Source organism: Salvelinus sp. IW2-2015, linkage group LG8 (assembly GCF_002910315.2).
Source record: "Salvelinus sp. IW2-2015 linkage group LG8, ASM291031v2, whole genome shotgun sequence".
NCBI classification, from domain to species: Eukaryota; Metazoa; Chordata; class Actinopteri; order Salmoniformes; family Salmonidae; genus Salvelinus; species Salvelinus sp. IW2-2015.
Window position 1 is genome coordinate 41,416,356 of NC_036848.1, and position 10,050 is coordinate 41,426,405.

At 46.1% G+C, this 10,050-nt stretch overlaps 1 protein-coding gene across 1 annotated transcript; it reads right to left on the bottom strand.

Annotated features, from left to right (window-relative positions):
- Positions 1-844: 844 nt before the first annotated feature.
- LOC111967044 (fascin-2) lies at positions 845-8,761 on the bottom strand. Its single transcript, XM_023991951.2, has 6 exons — positions 8,660-8,761; positions 7,687-8,413; positions 3,145-3,301; positions 2,255-2,376; positions 1,939-2,106; positions 845-1,749 (listed from the first exon to the last, which is right to left on the bottom strand). Exons 1-6 carry the CDS (start codon positions 8,753-8,755, stop codon positions 1,547-1,549), a joined length of 1,473 nt encoding a protein of 490 aa, XP_023847719.1. The 5' UTR covers positions 8,756-8,761; the 3' UTR covers positions 845-1,546.
- Between the last annotated feature and the right edge of the window lie 1,289 nt (positions 8,762-10,050).

The window sequence follows — 10,050 nt, forward strand, 5'->3', positions numbered from 1 at the left end:
CTAAGGCACTGCATCTCAGTGCTAGAGGTGTCACTACAGACTCTGGTTAGATTCCAAGCTGTATCATAACTGGCTGTGATTGGGAGTCCCATAGGGCGGCGCCCAGTGTCGTTAGGGGTTAGCCGGGGTAGGCCGTCATTGTAAATAAGAATTTGTTCTTAACTGACTTGGCTAATTAAATAAAGGTAAAATCAAAATAATTAACTTATAAATGTCTCATGAGCTTAGTTTAACTACCAGAACCCAAAATATAAGCTTATTTTACTCAAGTAAATAGTTTGTTTGTAAACAAAGTAAATGTAAACAAACACGATATAGCCTGAAAACATGGTTAAAACTATAGTTTTGATATCATGGATGCTCAGTCCTTGCAGCTATAGCTCTGTTTATGAATTTGAGAGTGGTTACATTTCTCCAGCCCCATCCCTCAGCCTTTAGTGTGCTTAGATATTGTTTCTACTGTTGATTGCTGCTTTAAGACTCATATTGATGCCATATGTCAATGGTGCCACCTGTCAGTGATTTTAGAAGGCTGGATAATGATGATTTAAATGGTTTCACTGTCCAGAGCCCGGTTTCCCAAATGCACCTTAAGGCCTAAGTTCATTGTTAGAACCATAGGATCCTATGATTCTAAGTTGAACTTAGCCTTAAGATGCTTTTGGGAGACCAGGCCCAAATCCGTGTACACTTGTAAGATATCAGACCCACAATGCGTCTTTTAATGCATCCAGTCTATACGATTAAAATACTCATTTTAATACCATGTATAGACATATTTCTGAAAATGTGGGCACAATCAGAATGTGGACCACAACAGGACAAAGGACGCATGTTAGCGCCAGGTATAAACAAAGCAATGTGTGGACAATGGAAATATTAGTAGTTGTATTACTGTAGTATCATGAATAGTGTTGTTGTAGCTAAAACAATGTTGCTAAATGAAAACCCAAGCCATGACTAGTCCTCTGTGTGTGAGTATGGTACTTACTCTGAACCCTGACTTTTACTAGTAACATACTAATTTTAAAAAACATTTAAAAAATCTCATAAGCCTATAAAGCATAGTGTTGTTTGGAATCTGCCGTTGACTCACTGAACAGTGTTGACTCCAGCAAACATGATTCATTTCTTCTGACCAGGCTCTTCTGAGCTGAAAACATGAGACCTCTGCCTTATTTTAAATGAACCTTTTAGTCATTAAGCAGACACTCTTATCCAGAGCGACTTACAATTAGTGCATTCATTTAAACGTATGTCTTCCCTCGACCTCCCCTGTAAAAGAGTCTGTTTTCTCTTTGTGCCTTCTTCATTGGCTGGCATGCCAGGAGTAGGTTGAGGGGAGTGACAGGGGCAGAAAGGGACCTATGGGAGAGGGCAGAAGTTGCCACTAACTACTAGTCTAGGGTCAGATATTCTTTACCAATCTGTTCATTCATTTTTAGGACATGGGGGTTAGGGTAATCTGGTAATCTGCCCCAATCTGATCCTAGATCTGTGGTTAGGGGTAACCTCCAGCAGGGTAGGAGAGTGGCCCCCATATAGGTCAGTACTCCCAGAGGGCAGAGCTGTCGGGGGTAACCCCGTCGCCCTTCAGCATGCCCCCCTGGCCTCGCAGGTATCTGCCGTTCTTGCCTCGGATGGCGATGCGTCCGTGCTCCAGGAACTCAAAGGAGAAGTCATCTGGTGTCTCTCCGTCTGAACATACCAGACCACTGCTGTTCACATACCAGAACCTCCCTCCCTCACCTACAAGGGGTTAGTTAGAGAGAGACAACATGGACTGGCAGCACTATATGAAAGGCCTTTACACGTCAAGACAGATTGAAGCAGAAAGCAATAGATCAAAACAAGCAGTTGCACAAAACTTCTTAAATTCTTAATGAAAAATGCATTGAATTCTATGCAATAGCTAGAATGTGCATATCATATCCTCACCTTTGATGTGGTACGCCCCATCACTGAAATGCAGTGTGAAGATGTCATAGACTGATCTGTTGGCATCCAGCGTGTTGGAGTTCTTATGGTGGCAGATGAAGCCGTTCAACCCTCGCAGGATTAGCATGGGACGGTTTATCAGCTTCAGAATCAACTTCTCATCCTCACCTGATCAGGGAAGAGAGGGAGGGGAAAGAGAGGGAAGGAGGAGGAAGAGGGGTAGAGGTAGAAATTAAGGAGAGGGGAAGGGATATTAGGTTTAAAAAGCATAAGAACCATGGAACCCACTCACCCTCTTAAAGACACAAACACTTACCTACGGAGTCGCTGACGGCTGCTAGCTGACCGTTCTTCTTGGTGCAGATGTATTTCCCGTTACTGGCTCTTAGTGCCACCCTGCGGCCCATCCACTCCACTGCAAACATGGTGTTGGCAGACCTGGATAATAAATGGTTAGGGCTGTGACTGGAGCTAGGGTTAGGGTTGTGACTGGAGCTAGGGTTAGGGTTGTGACTGGAGCTAGGGTTAGGGTTGTGACTGGAGCTAGGGTTAGGTTGGGACTGGAAGCTATTGGTTAGGGTTTGTGACTGGAGGCTAGGTTAGGGTTGTGAACTGGGAGCTAGGTTTAGGGTTGTGACTGGAGCTAGGTTTAGGGTTGTGACTGGAGCTAGGTTAGGTTGTGACTGGAGCTAGTTTAGGGTTGTGACTGGAGCTAGGTTTAGGGTGTGTGACTGGAGCTAGGTTTAGGGTTGTGACTGGAGCTAGGGTTAGGGTTGTGACTGGAGCTAGGTTAGGGTGTGACTGGAGCTAGGTTTAGGGTTGGACTGGAGCTAGGTTAGGGTTGTGACTGGAGCTAGGGTTAGGGGTTGTGACTGGAGCGTAGTTTAGGGTTGTGACTGGAGCTAGGGTTAGGGTTGTGACTGGAGCTAGGTTTAGGGTTGTGACTGGAGCTAGGTTTAGAGTTGTGACTGGAGCTAGGGTTAGTGGTAGGGGTTAGTCTTAGGTTTAGAGCACGTGTCAAACTCATTCCACAGAGGAACGAGTGTCTGCGGGTTTTCACTCCTCCCTTGTAGTTGATTAATGAATTAACGTCACTGATTAGTAAGGAACTCTCCACACCTGGTTGTCTAGGTCGTAATTGAAAGAAAAAAAACAAAAACCTGCAGACACTAGAGTTTGACACCCCTGGTTTAGAGTTAGGGTTACCTCTCTGTGGCCGTAGTCTGGATGCCTCCGTGGGCCACCAGGGCCCAGTATTTCCCCTCGTTGGTCCGGAACAGACACTTCCTGCTCTCCTTGTCAATCTCCATCTGGAACGTCTCCAGGTCCGTCTCGTCCTCCTGGTTGGCCGAGATACTCACACCTGGGAGGGGCCAGAGGTGTGAGGTCAGTCAAATTCAGTTCATGGTGTGTTCAGTTCGAAATCAATCCAAGTTTTATTGATACTCATAACTGTCAATACAGGCTGTCTGAAATCCATGGGAACACACGTTTACACACTCACACATGCATGCCCTTATACACTCACATGTGGATGGCCCATAACCCACCATACTGTCAAAGACCTCTGTCCATTATGCAGAATACTAATAGCATTAACATTAATTAAAGACAGGCATGCATGRAGACAGGCAGACAGATTCTACCAACCCCTTTACTTTACTAACAGTCTTCTGCACTAGGGTCCTCCTTAGTTACATTCAACCCAGCTTTGCCAAGAAACTATTGGCTTAGTCTAAAAAAAACTATTCTCTGTCTTATCACCAGGGCTTGTTTTTCTGTTTGATCAGATTCCCCTCTCATCTCAGCACTGCTTCACGCTTTATTGTCCAATTTCATGTGTGTGTGTGTGTGTGTGTGTGTGTGTGTGTGTGTGTGTGTGTGTGCCGTGTGCGTGCGTGCGGGTGCGTGCCGTGCGTGGGCGTTGCGTGCGTGTGTGTGTGTGCGTGTCGATAGTGTGTGCTAGTGTCATTTCAACGTCGAGACACAAGGGCCATCCACCTAATAGGATAACAGTCTGCTGAGCTCAGCTGTGATCAGACTACAGCCCATCTAAGAGAGAAAGAGGAGAGAATGAGAGAGAGGAAGAAGACAGGAAATCAGGGGGTATCAATAGAAGCTTTTTACATCAGGGGGTATCAATAGAAGATTTTATACCTCAGGTGGTATCAATAGAAGGTTTTATAACTCAGGGGGTATCAATAGAAGATTTTATACCTAGGTGGTATCAATAGAAGGTTTTAATACATTCAGGGGTAATCAATAGAAGATTTTTATCTCAGGTGGTATCATGGAAGGTTTTATACCTCAGGGGGTATCAATAGAAGGTTTAATACCTCAGGGGGTATCAATAGAGGTTTTATAACTCAGGGGTATCAATAGAAGGTTTTATACCTCAGGGGATATCAATGGAAGGTTTTATAACTATCTGATACTGCATCTATCTGATATCTTGAAAGGCATTGCTGACACTCAGTTGGTCAATCAATCCAAATGGTGCACGCTGACTGCTATATAGCCTAGGGCAATGGTTTTCAACCTCTCCTCGGGGATCCCAGACGTTTAGCAATTTTGTTGTAACCCTGAACTAGCTGAGCTGATCACTTAAGGGCTAGCTGTGGATAGTTAAAATACATTAAACGTTTGGGGTCCCCAAGGAGAGGTTCAAAAAATCACTTGCCTAGGGTAGAGTGTGGTAGTCTACACTCTTAGAAAAAAGGTTATATCTAGACCTAAAAGGGTTTTCTTCGGCTGTACATAGGAGAACCTTTGAATAACTATTTTTGTTCCAGGTAGAACCTTTTGCTCCAGGTAGAACAAAAAAGGGTTCTACCTGGAACGAAAAGAGTTCTCCTATGGGAACAGCCGAAGAACCCTTTTGGAACCCTTTCTTCTAAGAGTGTAGTGTAAGGTTTAAAACAGACCGCAGGCCCATCTCCAATTCCTGGTGTTGGCCTACCTGGAGCCTGCCCACCCGCCTGCCCACCCAAAACTGGTCAGGCACGACTAATACATCAGAGAGTCGCTCTGCCATCCATTATTAATGATGCCACAGCCCACTGTCCCTCTCTTCCTCTCTCTATCCCGCTCTCTCTCCCCTTTGTATCTTTCTCACTTGCTCTCCTCCATTGCTATTCTCATTTTTTTCTCTTCCTCTTTGTTTATTTCACTGCATCCTTTATCTGTCTATCAGACCGTAGCGGGATGATGTGTGTGTGTGTGTGTGTGGTGTGTGTGTGTGGTGTGTGTGTGTGTGTGTGTGTGTGTTGTGTGTGTGTGTGTGGTGTGTGGTGTGTGTGTGTGTGTGTGTGTGTGTGTGTTGGTGGTGTGTTGTGTGTGTGTTGTGGTGTGTGTGTGTGTGTGTGTGTGTGTGTGTGGTGTGTGGTTGTGCGTGTGTATTTGATGTTTGTCTCTCTTTCAATTTCTTCCCAGACCAGATCGATGTACCCGAGGGAGTAGAGAAGTAGGTGACGACAGACATGATAACAGATTCTCACACACACACACACCACACACACACACACCACACACACACACACACACACCACACACACACACCACACTACACAAAACCATTGCGGCAATGGATCCACTACACACACCACATGGGCGCTTTAATAGAAAGAGAGTGGGAAGGCAGTAGAGAGAAAGAGAGAGAAGTATCAAGTCAGTTTCTGAGCCTAGTTGTGTTTGTAAACTATCTGACGGTGACACGTCTGCTCTTCAGGGAGAACTGTTAGTCCTGTTGATTTATGTGCGAACACATACGGAAGGTGACTTCCTATATATCTGACTATGCTCTCCTCTCTCCTACTCCTCCTCCTTCTCCTCATGTACTTTCACAACCACTCTCTACTCACTTTCCTCTCTTTTCTCTATTTCCTCCTTTCCCATCACTCTCCCTATATATGCTTTCCCCTTCCACCCTTCTCCTCCTGTCTACCTCACTAACCCTCTCTCCCCACCCTCTCCCCTGGCTGTTCCCTACAGTCTTTCCCTTTCTAAACCCTCACCCTTTCCCTTTCCTCTCCTCCATTAACTATTTTTTTCCTCACTTGCCCTTCCCTTTCCTCCTTTATTCTCTTCGCAGCTCTCTCCCTGGGTCGCCCTCTCAACCTCTTTTATCTCCATCCATCCCTGGGCTGGGGTCTGTGGCTGACTGACTGACCCAGTTGTCTTTCTGATTTGTGGGCTGAGTTGCTATGGGCTATGCCCTGGTGTGCTGTTGGCCAGAGACCCATAGAGTTAGAGTAGGGCTTGGGTTTCTGAAAACAGACTCCCCGCCTTCAATGAACAACCGCCATGGCACTATCAATTATTTAACAGACTCTGCACCTCATCACTCACCAATACAGGAGTGTTTGTAAAAGAGAGAGAGAAAGAGAGAGACAAAGCTTGTGTTTGTGAAAGAGAGAGTGTGTGTAATGCATGTTTGTAGGTACAAGATGGAGAGGGAGAGAAAGTGTGAGTGCATGTGTGTCTGTGCACTTGTCGTCTGAGTGTGTGTGTGTATGTGTGAGAGAGAATGAGAGTGGAAAAAGTAAGTGTAAGGAAATGTTTTGTGTATCCTGTTTGAGTGTCTTTTAGCACTAGCATAGAGGTGCGTCACCGCCCTTTCTTCCRTGCCCTCATGAGGTTTCCTATACCCCTTAGGCCTCGAGGTAATCACTTTCTGCTCGTCTCACTCAGTCATTTGGTTATTGCAGATCGTAGTGCTAACCAGGAACAATGAGCCACAGCTACAGTTACAACCCTCAGGTTAGAGTAACACTACTCCTCAGACAAGAATATTCACCAAAGACCACAGCATCAAACACACGGACGATACACAGAACACTCTAGAGATTCTAGGAAAAGATTCCCTCTAGATTCAAGTCTAGATGAGATTCTAATAACACTGTAGATTCTGGAATCAGTTACCGGGTCTATGACATTATCATAGACCCGGTAACTGATTCCAGAATTGTTTGTGGCTCGGGCAAAGGGAAAGAGGCACAAGTTACTACATTATCATATTATACAGTGATGCTGACACTATTAATCAGTAACACACTTTTCACAGTGGTCATGCATGCAGGGTATACCAGAGATGAAGTCTACACTGTACATAAGCTGCACTGGAATAATCAGCCATTATAATTTGCAAATCTCATTCCCACTGACCTGGTGACATGTTTTCTGAGCCTGAAATACAAAAAGACTACTATGCTGCAGAGGGGTTTAAGCTACTGTAAGGAGGCAGTGGAATGATACTACAACGCTGGAACTTCCCTTTAACAATACAATAATGATATGTTAGAAATAGAACAATCGATCAACGCACGCACAAACATGACAACACATCAACTGCGTTCATCTCGTCTTCGAGGAAACACCCAACCTCAGACAATATGATAAGGAATCTGAAGACTACATTACCCATAATTATGGAACAGTCTTTATCGGCTGTCAATCATCCATATCGAATGGCAGTGGTGAAGCTCCATGCATATTCAATACGGCTGCTAATGTATTTTCTGTACATCTGAAAGCTCAGTTACCACAGTAGGTATCAAGTGGTACGAGAATATGAGGTAGTAATAGTAGTAATAGTAGTAGTAGTAGTTGAGTAGTTTTAGAAGTGACACATGAGGAGAGGGAGAGAAAACAAAAAAGAGAACGAAAGAGGTGTATACTGTATATTTATGCATGTGTGACATCTATGTTAATACTGTGTTTTGTCTACTGTGTATACTGTGTGTGTCTTACGTTGCCGTATAGACACGTATTTCCCATTGGCTGCCATCAGCACCACCTGTGGGTGGCTCTCCTCCAGGTCAAACAGCTCGTCCTTCCCCGGCTTGCTGCACCTGCCAGACCTCAGTGTCCCCGTGGGCCCCATCGGACTCAGGTACTTCCCCTCACAGTCCTTAAACGCCAGCTTCCCACACTTCAGCTCCAGCGTGTACCCCGTGCCCCGCCCGCTCTCCGCTGACAGCTTCCCGTCGTTGCCAAGGTAACGGCTGTCGCAGGTCTTGAGCCGGTACTTCCCATCCAAGTAGACGAGCGTCAGGAGRGCCGCCACGCCCCATGGAATGTTCCGGTCGACGGCGATCTCGCCGTCGTCGGGTGACAGGTGGGCGTAGCGCTTGCGGGCGACACTGAGCAGGTTGGCCTGCGGGTGGAGCGCCAGGTGCACCGCCCATAACTCTGCCTCTGTGATAACTTGGGCAAAGCAGGACAGGTAGTCCCGGGAACCTCCGAATAACCTCAGGTAGGGTTCCGACTGAAGTGCCCAGCGGCCGTCTGACTGGGCAGCGATTAGGAAGCGGCAGTCTGTGTTCCGTCCCTCGGCCTCGCAGGTGACCTTGCCATCCTTGTCGGAGGCCAGGTAGCGGCCCAGATGGCTGCGGAGGTAAACCACCTGGGGGTCCTGGGAGTCCTGCTCTAATGTCCACACCTGCTTCCTCTTCAGACTGGGGGCCGAAGCATTCACCTGATGGAGGAGAGATCACTGTCAAGAGCACTGGGAATAGACAGTTTCCACTTGTCTACCTAAAACGCCTTTCCTCTTCCCCTGTCTTCACCCTTTCTAACTCTTTCCTGCTTTAGATAAACTTCTTTGGCATCTACTCTACTCTGGCATGAAAACGACAAAGGAGTTGGCTAAAGCAGGACCAGACTGGCACCAGTCTAGACAGGAACACAGTAAGACTAAGCTGTGTCAGATGAGGTATCTCACCTTGAAGCCAAAGGCCTCTGCGGTGAGGTAGCGACTCTCGTGGTTGATCAGACCAAACTGCAGCTTCAGTGGACAGTTTGTACCGTTAGTGGGCATCCTGGCCTGGAGGAGGAGGAGGGATGGGAGGAAGAAGAATGTGTGGCGAAGAGGGAGAGTGAGGAGGGGAGGGCATGGGGGTATGAATGACAAGTATGAGGTGAGGTTAAAAGGGTGGGCAGAATTAGGCAATAAAATATGAGAAGAAATCAATGAGGAAGGTAGCTATAATGCAGGGACTTTGTCTTCTACATTTTMTTTACACAGATTTATGATCTACTTACTGTGGTTATGTGGTTCCTTTCTGTAGTTTCTGTGATTCCTATGCTCCTAATTCCCAGATTAAAACGTTTCCTTTCAAATTACTCCTCTTCTTATTCTGTTTCTCCTCCCTTCTCCGTCTCCTCTCCACCTCCGTCTCTCTCTGGTGGTAGTGAAGGACTCTTTCTCGTCTTTTCTCTTTCTGTCATTCAGGGCTCCTGTTTTTTTTCCTTCGGTTTCCTAATCAGGATTATAGTAATCAGCAGGGCTCAATACTGCAATCCAACAAGTGACGTCACCCTCTCCACCTCTCCTCTCACAACTTCTTTCAGACTASKTCTCCCCTTCTCCCTCAATTGATATTTTCCCCCGTCTCTATCTCCCTCTCTTAAAGTCTTCCTCTCACTCAATCGTTACCTTTGACTCTGTCTCACTCTAACGCTCTTCCTCTATGCTTCCCCCCCTCTGTTTCTTTCTCTCCCTCTCTCTCTCTCTTTCCCTCAGCCAGTCTCTCTCTTTTTCCAATTCCCTGTTCTTTCTCTCCCAGTTCATTTATCTGAGATTACTGAGCCACTGATCTCCTGACCAGTCTCCAACCTTGGCCTTAGTGACCAGTCAGTAACCCAGTCAGCCAGTCAGAACCGCATCCACAACCAGTCGCAGCCAGATCAGTCAGTCACGTCAGTCACCAGTACCAGACCAGTTTAGCCAAGTCAGATCAGTCATCCGTCAGTCAGCACAGTCACCACAGTCAGTCATCATGTACCAAGTTTTTGATTTGCTTTGTCATTTTTATTGTTGGGGGTTACAGTACAATATTCCATATCAATTCACACACTCAGTTTATACCACATGTACCGATAGGCTGACACATCAAAAGAAAAAAAGAATACATACAGAGAAATTTCATATTGACGTCACACAGGATTTTAATAATGAGTGGGGTGACAGGTAGCCTCGGAGTTAGAACGTTGGCCAATAACTGCAAGGTCGCTGGGTTGTCCAGAGCCGAAAAGAGTGAACAAATCTGTCGCTGCGCCTTGAGCAAGCGCATTGTGTCTCAGGGGAGTTGGGATATGCAAGAAACGCATTTA